Source organism: Haliotis asinina, chromosome 4 (assembly GCF_037392515.1).
Source record: "Haliotis asinina isolate JCU_RB_2024 chromosome 4, JCU_Hal_asi_v2, whole genome shotgun sequence".
NCBI classification, from domain to species: Eukaryota; Metazoa; Mollusca; class Gastropoda; order Lepetellida; family Haliotidae; genus Haliotis; species Haliotis asinina.
In genome coordinates this window covers 68,061,498-68,078,624 of record NC_090283.1, presented here as the reverse complement: position 1 = coordinate 68,078,624, position 17,127 = coordinate 68,061,498, and the positions used below count along the sequence as shown (strand labels likewise).

The following is a 17,127-nucleotide window of genomic DNA, read 5'->3' as shown; positions in this document are numbered from 1 at the left end:
CGCATAGAGTTTCTACCCGATCCCTATATGACGACAAATGGCGCTCGTTCGAGAATTTTTGCGCACAAAGATCTCAAGATCCTATGGCAGCATCCCCTCAGTTTGTGTCAAAGTTCTCTTTCTACGGAACTTTAGACATCTCTGAGGTAGTACCCTAGGCACCTATCTGTCAGCATTGAATTCTGTCCTTGCGATCAAGTCAGATAAACAGATCTCCAAGGTACCGGAACTTATTGCGCTTCTCAAAGCTTTCAAGCTGGAAGACCAGAAGGCCAAGTTTCGTCCTCCAGCCTGGGATCTTAATGTCGTTCTACAACATCTTAGAGGACCGCCGTATGAGCCGTTAGAGGAAGCCTCTTTTGAACACCTATCCAAGAAGACGGCTTTCCTACTAGCATTGGCGACAGCGGCTAGAGTCAGTGAGATCCATGCTCTTGACGTCACACAGATCCACTTTGAACAGTCAAGGCACGGACAAGTCCATTTGGGTCTGCTCTGGGACTTTGTGGCTAAGAACCTGCTTCCCGGGCAGCCCTACAGGTTATTTTCCATCCCTCCTTTGTCTACGATCCTTGGTCATCATGACTTGGAGGAGGAACTGCTATGTCCGGTCAGAGCTCTGAGATGTTACATTAAAAGGTCAGCCTCTAGGAGACGGTCCCGCAAAAGACTATTCTTCCCATTTGCGTCGACCTGCAAAGGAGAGGTAAACAGGAACACGATTGCCCTTTGGCTCAGATCGACAATCCTGGCTGCCTACGACGACAAGCTCCTGCCTCATCCGGTAGCAAATAACCCGCACGAGATCAGGGCCTTGGCGTCTACAATGGCCCTTCATCGAAATTGCACGGTAGCACAGATCATGGAGGGCTGTTTCTGGAAATCATCAACTGTCTTCGCTTCCCACTACTTGAGGGACCTGGCAGTTGAAGATGTGGAGGGGTTACAGTCATTTGGTCCACTGGTAGTTGCTCAGCAACTTACCCGACCGTCCGCCCATTAGGTAATAACGCTGTTACTTACCGTTAGTCTTAAGATTAACCTCACCCTCAGGGTGCGTCGTTTTTTCTTTGGAGTTCTATTGGGTTACTCTTTGTCCTGCTCCAGGTGTTTTCCTGAGACCGTTGGCATTGATTTCCCAAGTTCTCCTGATGCATGTGCACTGTTTGCTGAGGGATGGTCCTCCGGAGTCCACACCACCATCCATCTGTCGAAGCCATATGCATAAGACCTATGGTAAGGTAAGTTAAAAATTTATTAAAATCTAAATATTTTAGATATTTAAATACTTACCTTACCATAGGGCGGTGACTCCCTCCCAGCGCTGGATGCTCCTCCCCACTTTGGACTCTTCGACCTTCCAGTTGGCGGTAAAAGTGAATTTTGGATTCTGTGCTCTCACGCGAGAGGGGAGATCACGTCACATCCGTGACTACATTCGTAGATTACATGAGGTAGCCATCCAGGGAATGGCGAATCAACGACTGTCTGATCTCTTCTAGCGAAGTTGAGGTAATATGCATAAGACCTATGGTAAGGTAAGTATTTAAATATCTAAAATATTTAGATTTTAATAATATGTACCTGCCAAATAGGTGTATTTTTTAAGGTCTCATTTTAATTTATTCCTGTCGGGTTACATTGTGTAATTGTTCTTTTTGCTTGGGATTGTTGCAGGAGACCAGTGAGTCACCTGGAAGAACATCACGTGAGAGGAAGAGACACAGGTCAAGGTCACCATATTCACCATCACTACGTCTTGGCTATGACAGTCCAAAGCGATCAAAGAAGATGAAAAGGTTAGTCGTCAGTCTTGCTTTAAGTGTAAGCATATAAGGGAGGACATTACATTTGTAGTTTGTCTGTTTTGTGTTGTTGTTGTTTGTTGTTTCTTAGGTACTTTTAACGAATGAATGGAAGACTTTCTCAGGTTGATGTTTAGAAAATTCCAAATTGGAATACAAAATATTGAAGTCTGTGTTGGAATATCTCAGCTTGATTGAACATAAAAACACATTACAAACAACCCAAATTGTCCTCTACATTCAATTTTTCAAATGATGTAAATGATTCCTTGTGTTTTTGTTCCTTTGACTTTTTGGGATAGTTTGCCACCTGTTGTTCAGTGTGCTAAGCTGAGAACACCCCATCAGTAGGCCATAGTTCCAGATGAATCAATTATGAGGAATTTGTCAAGGTAGAATTGTCAATTTTACATTATTTTGAGTTTTATGCACCAGTCTTCCAAGGTGCCTTAAATCGCAGTGCAGAGTTGCCTCCCTTACACAAGTATTTGTGGGTTCCTGTCCTTATTCATGTTGAGTATGTTTCTAGGTCTGTCATTACTATACCCTACACATAGAGTTTACAAAAATGGTTAGTGTCTGAGACCTTGGCCTAGATTTTTTAAGCTCATTTCGCACTAAGAGAGCTTTGCAAATCTAGACCCTGTATCTCCTCAAGTAATCTGCTTACATAACTTGATGCTTCTTGACATGACTCGAATATGTTTTTAAGTAGCATTAATGCCAACTCACTCACTCACTTTATATTTATACTGATGCTTCCTGAATACAATGTACCACTCCTTCACATACTTATTGTTTTCAACATACTTATTGTTTTCACTACTCTCTTCTGCAACAGCCCCAAGAGATCTCGGCGTTCACGTTCACCAAAGTCAAGGTCACCCAGGAAGTCCCCATCAAGAAGTCCAAGTCGTCATCGACACAAACACAAGAGGAACAAATACCGAGACTGACGTGTGCCCCTCACTAAGTATAACTTGTATATATTGTAAAGACATTGTACAGTCATGAGCTACACCAATAACAACAGTGATCTCTCCAGCCCTCAGCATGTTTTAAGTCAGTGTTCTATGATGTGTTCTTTGTTGAAAACACTCTGGTGTCAAATGAAGGAATTTCCTTTTTATTTACTCCGTTTCTTTATAAGCTGCCTATTTACACATACCAGTCGAGGAATATTAGAAGCTGCACAGATTAGACCTAATGCTTTACAAACTTAATATAAATATATTGGACTACTGAATATGGGGACAGAAGTATTCCACCTGTAAAAGAATCTGTCTCCATTGAGTATTGGATTGTGCTCAGGTTTGAAGCATTGAACATTGAAGCTTTGCATCAATAAAAGCCTAACCTTGAATGACGTAGTGGTTATGTCGATCCGCTTTTTCAGGGGTCATGTGGTGAAATTTCTTATGTTTGTTCTGCAGTAATTCTAGTCACCTTTATACATATCATTTCCTTTGTACAACTGACTCATAAAGGGATACATATACTTGAATATACTACTTCTTACTATAGGGAATAATAGTCTCAGTTATTGCATTTGGATTGTACAATTTCTTGGCAGAAATAGAAGAATTATATTGTTAATAGAAGGATCCATTGAATAGAGAACCATTAACAAATTCTTGCTGGTCATTGTCCAACCTGTGTGCAAGGTTGTTACTATTATATTCTCTCAAAGTCTCCATGTCAATGGCAGCAGTTTATGCATTCAGAGTTCACTGTAGTGATGCTGGGTTGTGTGAGATCAGGTATTATTCTTAACCGTTCATTGTTACCATTTGTTCATCACTTCTCATGACATCATGCAAGAACCAAATATACACCTTTATGTAATGTTCCTGTGTATGTCCTTAAAGATTTGTCCTGTCCCGTACAGATCACACATTATCAAGCACAGTCATTTGGTTTTTGTTTGAAAGTTCAGAAGTGTTAGAACATATACTGTCGGAGTAATTGACAGTTTCCAAGACTGACCAAGTTGTGGAGAAGCCTGATTTGTAAAGGAAAATCTGAGAGGAGACATAGTTATGCTATTTCCTTCATTAAGGTTAATACTCAACATGTCATATTACAATTTTAAAAATATCGGCCTGTGTTCAGTCAGTTGTGAATGTACCATATGTTAGAACAAGTCTTTTACAAAATGTTACATGTTTTCCTGACGTATTATTATCAGCAAAAATGTCCATATGTCCAGCTGAGTTGTAGTTTCTACTATGACAAATCAGTCAACATTGAAAGTTCTTGTGGTTATTCTATCTTTGAGACCTGGATGTATGTGATGAAACATTTGATTGTGTAATCAAGGAAAATTTCTGTTCAGTGAGATTTTGTAAATAAAAAAATTATATTTCTTCAAATTAAACACTGACCCTAACAAAGTAATGATATGACAAAGTATTGCAAATTTGCAAATAATGACTTCTCCGAAAATTGGAATGTGATCATCTTTGAGAAAGTTTTGTCATGAGGTGTATTGATGTTTATTTTGTGTGTGCATCAACTTTGAATTCTGCAGTTTATCACTGGATTGGCTGGTCCAGACTCAATTAATTAAAGACCACCACCACCACCTTGCTGTATTATTGACTAGTGGGGCGTAAACTAACCTCACTCACAGCTCCTTGAGTGCTCAATGATCAGTCTTCTTCATAATTTATTCATTGCTAGTGACCTACATTTTGTGTTGATTTGTTTTAATGATGTTAATACAAATGCAAACGTATGCAGTTACCTCCTGTTCTAAAGGATGAATAATGTTGGAGCAACTGCTGTGTTTGCAGGGCCAGCTGATAAATCAAAGAGTAAGATGAATTAGATGTTTATTTCTGCACAATATTTGAATGTGATGTACATTTTCTCCCATCAAGCAAGTCACATGAAGTTACCATTGATGCCAATCATGAAATAAATATGAACAAGTTACTGCTTCTCCTGTTTGAATTTGGATTCACTGCTAACTGTTTTCTCAGATTCGCTACTTACATCTTTTTTTTAGAATTGTTATTTCATTGCTAAAACCCAGTTACAAGTAATGGGCCCAGCCACAACACCCAACACTGCCGCTGTTACAGGTCATTGGCTCCCTCCCTCTGCAAGCTGTCAGCATTCTCCTGGGGTTTTTTAGGGGACAGTTACATAGACAGATTCTTTCATACAAATGCATAAAATTGGTGATTTACAATGTGATTAGGTTGTCTGACAAAACATCCACATGCAAAGTTTGAGATCTATTGGATCATTGGATGAAGAGTTATTTACAAAAAACCCGGGTCCACATGCATGTCACGCCAAACTATATGTAACTTTCTCCGTTCCTCCAGTGATATTGCAGAGTAAACTCATACCTAAATAAATCCAATGAACTGGCATACAGTTGGCGTTCCTTCCAATGAAGTCATCCTTTCAGAACATATGAGGCAGACACCATGATGTCAAATGATCATTTATTCTCTTTAATTACAGACATTGTGAATTGAGCTAACCCAAAGGAGTATTCAATTTCATGTAGTACAGACAATTGAATTGACATGATCTCAAAGACTGAACTCCCCCAATAAACCAGATCTGATGTGATAAACATCCACACCCTGTTCCGTTGGCAGTATAATGAAACATACAAAAGATACATTATCTTCAAGTATTAAAGCTTAAATTTCATCCAGCTTGAAATATTCACTAATATGCATAAGAGCTTAAACTAGCAACAACAGGTCAAGATAAAACAGGGAGGATTTTAGTCACCACTTATAGTACAGTCTGTATAAAAATCAAGAAAAACAACTGAGCATTTTTGAGCCTTGTCTTAAATCACTGAATCAAATGTGCCTCGGCTATAAGGAACGTCTGGTGTCTGGAATTCAACTATTTTTGTCTTATCTTGACCTGTTGAATCTTGTTATATCATTATGACTATTCAGACCCTTCAAAACAGATGCCGCTTTAGGCGGTCATTACATACAAAAGACACAGATATGAGGATGGTAGATACTACTGTTTTCTTCTACACGAGAGGCACATTAGCAGTAATCATATCACACATCCAATACTTGAAAATATATCACGAGAATTTGGCAGTGATGGTTGGGTACAAGGAGTATTATCACGTTATTGCACTGAAAGATGCTATCTGTTAATATGGCTTGCAGTACTTCCAACAATTTTCTTCATAATTTTATAAATTGTATGTAGTTAGGTACAAAAGCATGTTGAATGTAGTGCAAGCCAGTTTGACTCTACATGTGACTAGAAAGTACACTGTTTTCTTCTACTCCGTGCAAAACATCAAGTGTACAAAACACAGATGTCTGAATGTAAATAGCACCAATATGAAATCAGACTGGTGACCCTTCATTGCAAATTGGGGTCTGTTTTTTCTTCAAACACACATGCCTAGCCATGAAAAAACCTGTTTGTATGGAAGCTGGTGCTTTCAATACATAGGGGGTAGTTTACGTTCCATCGTCGGACGGTATGTACAGATTTACAAGCACATGACGCCTGGAGCAATATCCCTGACGAGATCACAAATTAATTATAGAAGCTAAAAGAACTTTCACTTGTATTTATTTAAACCTATAGAGAAAAGGTTCAAGAGATTCATCTTTCATACAAACTTGGCATCTGCTTATTTTACTTCGTAAATTGCCTGCCTTGAGTGTGTCTGAGAGAGGCCTGCTAAACTGGTTATCTCTTTCTAAAGTAGCTAACCAGAAACTTAGTGAAGTTGCATAGTAATTACATGTGCCTCTTCCATGGCACTCGATGAAAGGAGCGGCACGGAAGTCCTCCAGGCAGGAACCTGGGGAAGCCAAGGACTGGCCAGAGCCAGAAGAACCAGCACCAGTGTTCTGAAACAGATAGGTTGGGAATGTTAGGTCACATTCTTGTGTCAGAATCTGGTGAGCATGTTTATTGCTCATCAACTCATTCAGAAATAGTCCAGCTATAAAACAACTGTTTGTAAATACTCAAATCGGCAACAGGCAATCTTGTGACTGATATCAACACAACTGATCTATGCAATTTCACACAATACTGTAATTGTATATATCGTATATAGAGTATTGCTATCTGATACATTATAACCTCACGCTATAATGCCTCATAGGGGTCAAGGCTAAAAATTGACACGGAATTCCATCACGTTGTATATGATGCAGATCAAATCTACAAGGCAGTTTCCTTAAACCTCAAGAGTTGCTATTTGGAGTAAATAATTTAACCAGGTGAATTTATTGCTGGTCCCCACGATTTGTTTGCCATAATATACTGGTCCTTTGACATTTTTGCCTGTGAAATACCGGAATATACTGGTAGATGGAAAGACTGTCATAATTTGCGTGTTGAACATGAAAATTAAGCTTCATATGATTATTATCCACGTTTTTTCACTTAAATAGTGAAAATGTATCCCATGCGCAAAATAACTACGATTACAGTACTTAAAATCAACAAGGTCAGTGAGTCCAACAACCCAGTCATGTTACTCCTTCTTAATATTAGTCCTGATTTACACAAGCTGGGTTGCTGAGGACCAACCCGGATCTTCTTAGGCAACTTGTATTGATTTGTCTCATATGTAAAACCAGTTCTGAGTGATTTTGTCATTGATCTTGCCAGTGTTCATGGGCTGCTAAGATAAGGTGACTTACCAGAATGAAACTATAACCGATCCATAGGGACCTCCAGCCTCCTGGACACTCAGGCAGAACCATGGTTTGACTGTGGATGGCCATGATCTGAAACGCAATAAGCATAGTTCCACACTTTGTTTCTTATTTTAATGTCACTCTCAGTAATATTCCAGCTACATGGAACCAGTCTGCAAGTAAGTCAGGACAAGACAATCCAGTGATCAACAACATGAGTCCTCGCAGCAGGGATACGATGTCATGTGTCAACCAGGTCAGAAAGTCTGACCACCCAATCCTGTTAGTCGCATGCATACAAACATGCGTTGCTGAAGATAAATTCTAACCCAGATTTTCATTGGGTATTCCATTATTATAAACTCCATGTGCGGAGAGTGGTAATGACAAATCTAGAATCATAATCTAGGACTGACTCGGGTCCTTACATACAGAGCAGGAACATTACTCAGAACATGTAGCCAGTAATTACACACGAAACAGACTATATTGTCACAGTCAAGTCTTTTTACAGCATTTGGAAGTGCACATAAACAGTCAGAATTTATGGACATCAACTTCTTTAGGAAGGAACACAATGATTTTGAGTATATTCTTTCTCCTTGATGTTAACAGAGTAAATACCTACTAAGGAGGACTAAGAAAATGAAACTGAAAATACAGAAAATATGTAATGTTTCAGACTATGTTCACAATAGTGTAAACAATTACATTGTCACATCAAAGGCATGGGTTTGACTTCCCACATAGGTACAATGTCTGATTCCTGTTTTTGACATGCTCTCGGCACTAGGAATTGCTGGACTACAGTGGCACTACACCAACCTCACTGTCTCGCTCCTCACACAATACAATATATGGTGCTAACTCCAACACTGTTATAAACAGCATTAAATCTCCACACTCGCTAACCCATCTCCCTGCTACAAACACAGTGACTTACAGGTGACGGTGCTTCACAGACGGTGCAGCGACTGATGTAGGGTCGAATCTGTTCCCCACTGACTGGATTCATCATAGGCGTCATTGGTTCGGGCGTGGCTAGCCAGTAGCTGTAGTCACTGCGCGAGGCCACGTTGCAGACGTTGTTGATGTTGCAGAACATGAAAGGCATGGTGCTGAACCTGGGCAGACAGCTACCAGCAGTACCTGATGAGAAACCAATCACACTGTAATCATGAGATCAAATTTGACTGACCCGTGAAGGTCTGGGATAGAATAGGCCTTCAGCAACCCATGCTTGCCATAAAAGGCAACTATGCTTGTCGCAAGAGGTGACTAACGGGATCGGGTGGTCAGGCTTGCTGGAATATGGCTGTGTGCGGTGTAAAACTCACTCACTCGCTTAAATTTGACTGTTCATAAATACAAGAAGAGCACAGCCTTGTCCAAGTAAGTCCTCCTAGCGCTACGATAACCATAACTCTCATTCTTAAAAGACCTATGTTGGTCATATCACAGAGATCAATATGTGGGTGCCGGGAGCATCAGATACAACCTAAGCAAGTTTAATTCATACAGATAATGGTCATTATGAGTCGTAAATATGATCCAAAGTTACAATGTGTGGCAGTGCAGATGTTATGGAAGTCCAAATAACATTGAAATCTAAAACTGTTTGTCTATACAAAAGAAACACTGTTTGACTTTTTCCAGGATGGAACAAAACAATCTGGGGGGATCACTTTCACATTTGGTGGTGGCTTCCTGAAAGTTCACTACTTCTCCATGTGTATATTTGTTTCAGACTTAATGAACAATTAAGAAAACTCAACAGTCTAGTACTTTCTGATATTTTCTAGTCAAAAGTAATTTTGAGAGCACACTATATATCAATGAAAGCAATATTTCATCATATCTTGAATAAAACTTATAGATGAAAATCATGAGCCTGGATAATAAACACTTTGCAAATAATCAAGTCTCCAGACAAGACAATCCAGTGACCAACATCATGAAGATCGTTCTCGGCAAATGGCATATGATGACATATGTCAACAAGTCAGTGACTCTGAACACCTGATTCCATTAGTTGCCTCATTTGACTACAAGCATGGTTTAATGAGGACAAATTCAAACCCCATATCTTCATTGATCTTTTATAAAACATAAACTATGAAACACATCTGTGCTCCTACCAAGATCTTGTCCATGTGCACGCCCATTGCCAACAACGTACAGCAGTGAATACCCGGTCCACATATTGACTGTCCCCACTGGGCAGTTTGGAACATTGGTGGTCTGACTGTGCCTGAAAATATAACATAATCGTAACATAAAGACCCACAGAATAATGTATAGTAGTTGTTTGAATATGAAAACACAGATGGAAACAGCCATCTTTATTCTGTCATCTGGTCCATAGTCAACATAGGTTTAATACTGCTAGCAAACCAATCAGAAAGCAACATTCAAAAATGTCACGACTGAATTGTGTTTGATTCAGCAAGAATAGAAATCAGCCCATTATAATTATTAATAGTGCACTCTGTCCAACTCGGACTCTGACCAACACAGAATCTTTCTTGGACTGCTGTAAATACTGGACTGAACTTACGGTCCTGCAACAATCATACTTCATAGGAAACTTATGTTTAACTCAGACTGCTCTGACTTTTCAACTGGTTCCAAGTCGGTCCTAATTAGACAGAGTGCAGTTAATACCGTAGTTGTACCAATAATCAAGAATGAACATTAACCAGTGATAAATAGCATTGTTTTGAGAACAAGAAGAATGTATCACAATGTCCAGACAGACCAAAGCAAAGGTGTCATGAAAAATACACAAAGTAAGAATATATTTAAGTCCCAAGACTGGGCCTAGATTTTTAAAGCACTCTTAGCATGAAGACAGTCATAATTTAATGTTAATGTATGGCAGTTACGACTATCTTAGTGCTAAGAGAGCTTAAAAAGTCTAGACCCTGATGCCTAGCTGCACTGTGCCCACCATCCTTACCTTGTGAAGTAAATGCCCGGGCCTCCTCCATCCCCTCCGGGTCCTCCTATCTCACCAGGGAATCCTGGCAAACCAGGAAGACCAGGCATGCCATCGATACCAGGAATACCAGGCTGACCGGAGGGGCCTGGTTCACCAGCTGTTCCTGGAGTTCCTGGGAACCCTTCGGTACCACGGAGGCCATTCAGACCAGGTAGACCATCATCACCTGGAACGACATGTATAGTTAGTTTGGGACAAAACCTCACCGGAAGTGTGATCCAACTACATTGTTACAATTGTGGAAAAATGAAGGGGCACTCAGGCTATTTTCCCTGCTCCAGAAGGCATAGATATCCTAAAGCACCTGTCCAGAACGCTGAATTTGTTTTTAAAGAATGAGTTGTAGTTACGAAACTGAGTTTAAACAACAACAATGGCGTATCCTAGTGGTTAAAGCATTCACTCATGACTCCAAAGAAACAGGGGCCCCTTTCACAAAACTCTCGTAAGTCTAAGGTCTCGTAACTTTTCTCGTAGCATTCGTGCCTCCTATGCTGTAACATTGGAAATAGGAATTCTACGAGTAAAGTTACGAGACCTTAGGCTTACAAGAGTTTTGTGAAAGGGGCCCCTGGTCCTTATCCCCATATGGGTACAATGTGTAAAACCCATTAGTCTGTCCCCTAAACTTAGTGAAAAAATCAATGGAACTATAAGGAACGTGATAATCATTTTCATGTAATCATATATTCCTTCAAAGCTGTTGTTTGTCATCTACACAGGAAAATATAGATTTTCATACGAATGTTCAATAAAAGTTGTGGAACACTTGCAGATAGGTCTAGAGTTTTACAACACTTCATACAGTGAATCTGAATACACACTAAAGGGAAGGTAGCTTACCTGTAGGTCCTCTTAGGCCTTCTAAACCTGGCAGACCAGGTTCACCCCTTCCTCCTTTGTCTCCACGCGGGCTATCTGGCAGGCGAGCGTAATCAATGGGGCCGGGGTCACCTGGGTATCCCTTCAAACCTGCAAGATGGAAGAACCATACATATTTTCAATAATCTACAGAGCTCAATACAAGCATTTACAACTTGCACAGGCGTAACATGAAACTGCAACCTCGGATTTACACCAACTTGTCATGAAAAGCAAGATAACATTTTATCTACGATAAATCTTTTATAATGATGTCTACATCATCAATACCACTACACAAACATTAACAGAATCAGATGGTCAGGCTTGCTGACATGGTTGACACATGTCATCATATACAAAATGCATAGATTGATGTTCATGTGTTGATCACTGGATTGTCTGGTCCTGACTACTGCAATGTAGTGGGAATATTAGTGTGTGGGAGTGTGTCATTAAACAACAAACCAACCAACCAAAACCCAATCATTATATATACAGTGGAAGCTGTCTAAACTGGCGCTCATCAGGACTGAAGAAATAATAAAGTTTAGACAATGTGCTGGATTTTTGGAGCTGATGATAAATGTACAAGCCACGAATGGGACTGAGATTTTATGTGGCTATTGACAACTTGCAGGATTGGACAGATGCCAGTTTTGACAGATTCCACTGTAATTGTATATTCAACAGCTGCTGCAACCTGTTTTTGTCCGGAGCAACAAGATTATCATGTATAATTGCTCTAGGTGCACACAGTCCTGTAAAAATCCCCAAATACATCCATATAAGAAAATATTGTATGTAAGTAAAATTAGAGGCATGTTCTGGACAATATATTTAACAAGCACATGTGCCAGGTGTTAAAAAGGTGAACCTACCAGGAATACCAGGACCTCCAGGTCGACCTCTTTCACCAGAGAAGCCAGGATCACCTCTCTCTCCCTTGCGACCAGGAAAACCATTTTCACCATCGTCACCACGCCGACCATCAATACCTGGGAGACCAGGTTGACCAGGTTCTCCCTGAAAGGACAACATCAAATTAATACTCAAGTAAAAAAAATCGCCAATGTCTGTCAAGTTCACAGAGCTGTGTAAGTTCGTAAAATGCAGGAATATATATACTCACATCTTCGCCAATCCTGCCTGGTTCTCCATCTCGACCGTCAGTCCCTGGTAGACCTGGCAAAGCAGTTTCTCCCTTCAATCCCTGCAGACCAGGTAATCCTGGCTGTCCTGGTGCTCCCCGTTCTCCAGGTAAACCTGTTGAATCAATGGAAAACATTGCATTGCTTCATCTGATTTTGACAAAGTCCTCAAGATCTGCAACAACTGACATGTGTATCCTCTGTGATCGTATGCTACTGTCCCCTACCTGATGTTATGTTATTGTGGCTTATCTGATGACATGTTATTGTGCAGTACCTGATGGTGTGTTATTGTGCCCTACCAGATAGTATGCTATTGTGTCCTACCGAAAAGTATGCTATTGTGCACTATCCAGTGGTATGCTATTGTGCCCCACCTGATGGTATGTTCTTGTGTCCTACCTGGTGGTATACTGATGGTATGTCATTGTGACCCTTACTGAAGGTAGGTTATTGTGACCCAGCTGAAGATAGGTTATTGTGACCCAGCTGAAGATGGGTTATTGTGCCATAAGCTGTTGAAAATTTTCAAAACGCACTTTTATAAGATAAACCATATAGGCGTATTCCTTGAGTGATGACTAATGATTATTTCATATATGTTTTTACTGAGGTTCTAACTGAAATATCAAATACCCATGTATATGATATTAACAAGAGATTTTTATTAAGGATGACAAATGAATTATCTAACCATTTGGTATTGCATAAATGAAAGATCTTACCCGGAAGTCCATCAAGTCCTGAGTCTCCTGGCAGGCCCTTCAGTCCAGGTAGAGAAAAGGCAGACTCTCCCTTTTGGCCTGGAAGTCCAGGTCGACCTGGAAAACCATCTTCACCTTGCAAACCTGGAAGGCCAGGCAGACCAGGGGTGCCTGGGATACCATCCACACCAGGAGGTCCTGGGCGACCTGAGAAACAACACACATGCAGGATTATCAACACAATCACTGACAGTTATTGGTATTAAGAAAACATGATGATCTGAACCTTTTTATGTTTCAGAGTAGGACCTATGAAATACAAGCAAAAATTGACCTTCAGCAACCCATGCTTGTCATAAAAGGTGACAAAGAGGATCGGGTGATAAGCCTTGCAGACCTGGCTGACACAGGTTATCGTATCCCAGTTGCGTAGGTCAAGGAAAACTAAACTAAGGCAATATCAAGATTAAATGAATCAGTGTCAGTAATTACAGGTACGTTGTGAGTGAAAGCAGGGGTAGAAACACTTTTTGTGTGCCTTAGGGCAGCAGACAAATATGCTTTGTATGTCATTCAAAAATCAACTACACCAGTTTCAAGGTACAGCAGTGTCAACCTAATAGGAGATGCATAAAAAACATGAACCTAATTGCTGTAACAAAGGTATGTTGTCTATATGTATGAAAGAACTGTTCAACTGAGCTATGCTTAACTATATTTTCAGTAAGAATTGGCTATGTGAAGAGCCCATACAAAAGTCGTCATGAATTAAAAAGTAACTGTCTCATTAGTCTTTTATTATTCACTTTTGTATATCAGAAATGGTAGCAATGAATTTTTAATTGTCAGCAATTGTCTCACCTGCTGGTGCTTCTTCTCCAGGCAGACCTGGCAGACCAGGACCTCCATCAAAACCTGCAACAAGATAATCACAGCTTTATAGTCACCAGCTGTACCTGGTTATGCATAAATTTGAGGACTTGTGTGGCTGAAAATGTAAGTGATGATCACAGCCAGTTATTTCTGGATATGCTATGTGGAACTGCCTGATGATTTCAAAGCCAGGAGGACTGACATTTGGCTATGTGTTCATGTAAACCAGGTGGTTATGCAATGTTCATACTTATTCAAGGTTTTATGTTATTGATCCAGTCGAAGGAATGATATTGATACAAAGCACACTTTTCTTTTGAATCTGTATTCAGTGGCTACAACTAAGGAGCCACAGACCTGCAGCACTACATCAGTTTCTGGTTGTACTAGGCCAGGGAGTTGTCATTCCACCATACCTGGTTGGCCAGGCTCGCCATCAAGACCAGGTCGACCTTGAAGACCATTCTCTCCTCTAAGACCACGGGGCCCACTAAGACCTGGCAAACCATCTTCACCACGTCCCCCAGGAAATCCATCAGCTCCAGGGAGTCCAGCAGGACCAGGGGATCCCTTCATGCCATTCAGACCTGGTAATCCTGGTAGACCAGGCAGACCATCATCACCAGGCTGTCCAAGTTCTCCGTCGATACCAGGGAGTCCATCCTGTCCACGATCACCTGTAAGGCCAGGGAGACCAGGGGTGCCAGGCAAGCCATCCACACCCTATCCAAGAGAGAAGCACAAGCGATTGATGAACTCATGTGAGTCAGAGATGTTTTTGGCAGTCAGCTCATAGGTGATAGGATCACTTCTAATTGATTTTCAAAATTGGGTAGAAAACAATATAACCAGTGCTAGCTAGTCTTTTGTAGAACTAACCGTTTTTCTCTTCACCATCATCAATAATTAAGAGGTCTCTAAAACTGTCCCCAATGTTATAAAGATGTGGCAACTTTGGTGAGCGAGTGAGTTTAGTTTTATGCCGCACTCAGCAATATTCCACCTACATGGCGGCGGTCTGTAGATAATTGAGTCTGGACCAGACAATCCAGTGATCAACAACATGAGCATCGACCTGCACAATTGGGAACAGATGACATGTGCCAACCAAGTCAGCAAGCCTGACCACCCGATCCCATTAGTCGCCTCTTACGACAAGCATAGTCGCCTTTTATGGCAAGCATGGGTTGCTGAAGGCCTATTCTACCCTGGGACCTTCACGGGTCCACTTACATTTGGTACATCTTGGTACAGCATTGGGGTGTATTTACATATGGTACAGTTTTGGTACAAAGCAATACAGCAGTACCTCTTTTCACATATAGACAATGCAGTTGACTGATAACAGAACTTAACTAGCTCTGTTGGAGCAATAGGAACAGCAGCAGCGACATAATGAGTCCATTTCAGATTTAAGTGTTGCAAGGAAACCCTGACATAGATAATGAATAGAATTTACATAGTTTCTTTAATCTTCCAACAAAAATGTTTAAAATTTACATTCATTCCTTAATCTTTCAACAAAATCATTTTTAGAATTCACATATTTTTGTTAATCTTCCAACACAGTTAATGTTTAGAATTCACATATATTCCTTAATCTTACAACAAAAATAATGTTTAGAATTCACATATTTTTGTTAATCCGCCAACACAAATAATGTTTAGAATTTACATATATTCCTTAATCTTCAGTCCTGTAAAAACACACTGTAAAATAGATATCCTGTTTGCAATGGTGAAAAAAGAATATGGTGGTGTCCCCTAGATTATGGCCATACCTACCAAACCACCTCGTTCTCCATCCAGACCTGGCAGACCATCAAGACCTCGCTCCCCCTTCAACCCAGGAAGACCAGGGAGGCCATCATTGCCATCTCTCCCCTGCAGACCGGGGTCTCCAGGCAGACCATCGAGGCCTGCAGAATCAACAACACAACTTGTATCGTGTACACCCACCATTAACCATTGAGGGGTTTGGAGCTTCAATTTCTTGGACAGTACCGGTATATTTTTCAGTCATTACTCCAAAAAATGAACTGAGTTTGTGGTGGAAGAAAAAACAATCTGAAGTAATATTAAGGAAACATTTGTCTCTCCACTTTTGAAGTGACAGTTCCTTAGCTTCACAACCAGAATTAATAACAACATGATCAAAAGAAGATATTCATAAAAAAATAAAAATAAATATTAAAATATATCCCCAAATCTGATTGCCACATCAGTAACTAAAAAATACTGAAATCTCAAATCATTCAAAAAATGAAAAGCAGTTATCTTATGAATATACATAAACTATTCAAACACACTATAGTAAAATCCTGTTAAAAACATGTTATAAGCTCATGACACCTCTAAGATGATTTACCTCACTACATTTTCATGAAATAGAAGAAATATTTGATACTGAATTTGGTTTTGATTACCTTAATTGCAACTGAACAAGGTTTATGAGGTATGCGTCATTGATAGTATAGGTAATCACACTCACCAGGGATTCCCATTTCTCCAATCCTGCCTTTGGGTCCAGATGGTCCGTCAGGTCCTGGGAGTCCACTTAGACCAGGAAGACCCTCACGACCTGTAGGATACAGCCAGACATTAGATACACAATGTTATCTCCAGGTATAAGGTGCCACACCCAATTCACACAACCTTCATCAACATAAACAGTGCTAACAACAGACCTCTGGTATTTGGGGGTCAAGTCTGTAATTGGGGTCAAGATTAGGCTATGTTGAAAAATTGATTAAACAGGAAGCCCTTTTGAAAGCGCAGAGATTTTCCAATTTTTTCAAGTCAACAGGCAGTTCATTCCACAATGTTGCTGCCTTGAAGGAAAAGGATTTTTCCTCAAACCATCTAAGCTTTGGTTTTGGCACACAGAAGAGACACAAATCTGCAGATCAAAGTTGTCATGGTGGTTCATAATGTTTTCTGGATTCCAAGTACACCAGTTCCAAATCAATCAGTCAATGTATATCACCTCAATGTACAAGGTCAGGGATCTGATCCCCATTTAGTTTTCATCACTGGATATTTAGGAGATAAACATACGTTTAGCAGAAA

General features: G+C 40.2%; 2 protein-coding genes across 2 annotated transcripts in view; one reads left to right on the top strand and one right to left on the bottom strand.

The window, feature by feature from the left end:
* The window catches only part of LOC137281813 (U2 snRNP-associated SURP motif-containing protein-like), a 44,881-nt gene extending 40,139 nt beyond the window's left edge, over positions 1-4,742 (top strand). Inside the window, exons 23-24 of the mRNA XM_067813433.1 lie at positions 1,678-1,799; positions 2,647-4,742. Of these exons, the coding sequence (XP_067669534.1) occupies positions 1,678-1,799; positions 2,647-2,761 (237 nt within the window). The 3' untranslated portion in view covers positions 2,762-4,742. The remainder of the gene's footprint in view (positions 1-1,677; positions 1,800-2,646) is intronic.
* Positions 4,743-5,249: 507 nt separating this feature from the next.
* LOC137281812 (collagen alpha-2(IV) chain-like) overlaps positions 5,250-17,127 on the bottom strand; it is a 55,464-nt gene continuing 43,586 nt past the window's right edge. The window contains exons 28-40 of the mRNA XM_067813431.1: positions 16,550-16,639; positions 15,844-15,977; positions 14,475-14,781; positions 14,047-14,100; positions 13,207-13,392; positions 12,463-12,596; positions 12,212-12,356; positions 11,313-11,441; positions 10,428-10,635; positions 9,607-9,719; positions 8,412-8,617; positions 7,472-7,558; positions 5,250-6,667 (exon numbers count right to left, since the gene is read on the bottom strand). Of these exons, the coding sequence (XP_067669532.1) occupies positions 6,383-6,667; positions 7,472-7,558; positions 8,412-8,617; positions 9,607-9,719; positions 10,428-10,635; positions 11,313-11,441; positions 12,212-12,356; positions 12,463-12,596; positions 13,207-13,392; positions 14,047-14,100; positions 14,475-14,781; positions 15,844-15,977; positions 16,550-16,639 (2,078 nt within the window). The 3' untranslated portion in view covers positions 5,250-6,382. The remainder of the gene's footprint in view (positions 6,668-7,471; positions 7,559-8,411; positions 8,618-9,606; positions 9,720-10,427; positions 10,636-11,312; positions 11,442-12,211; positions 12,357-12,462; positions 12,597-13,206; positions 13,393-14,046; positions 14,101-14,474; positions 14,782-15,843; positions 15,978-16,549; positions 16,640-17,127) is intronic.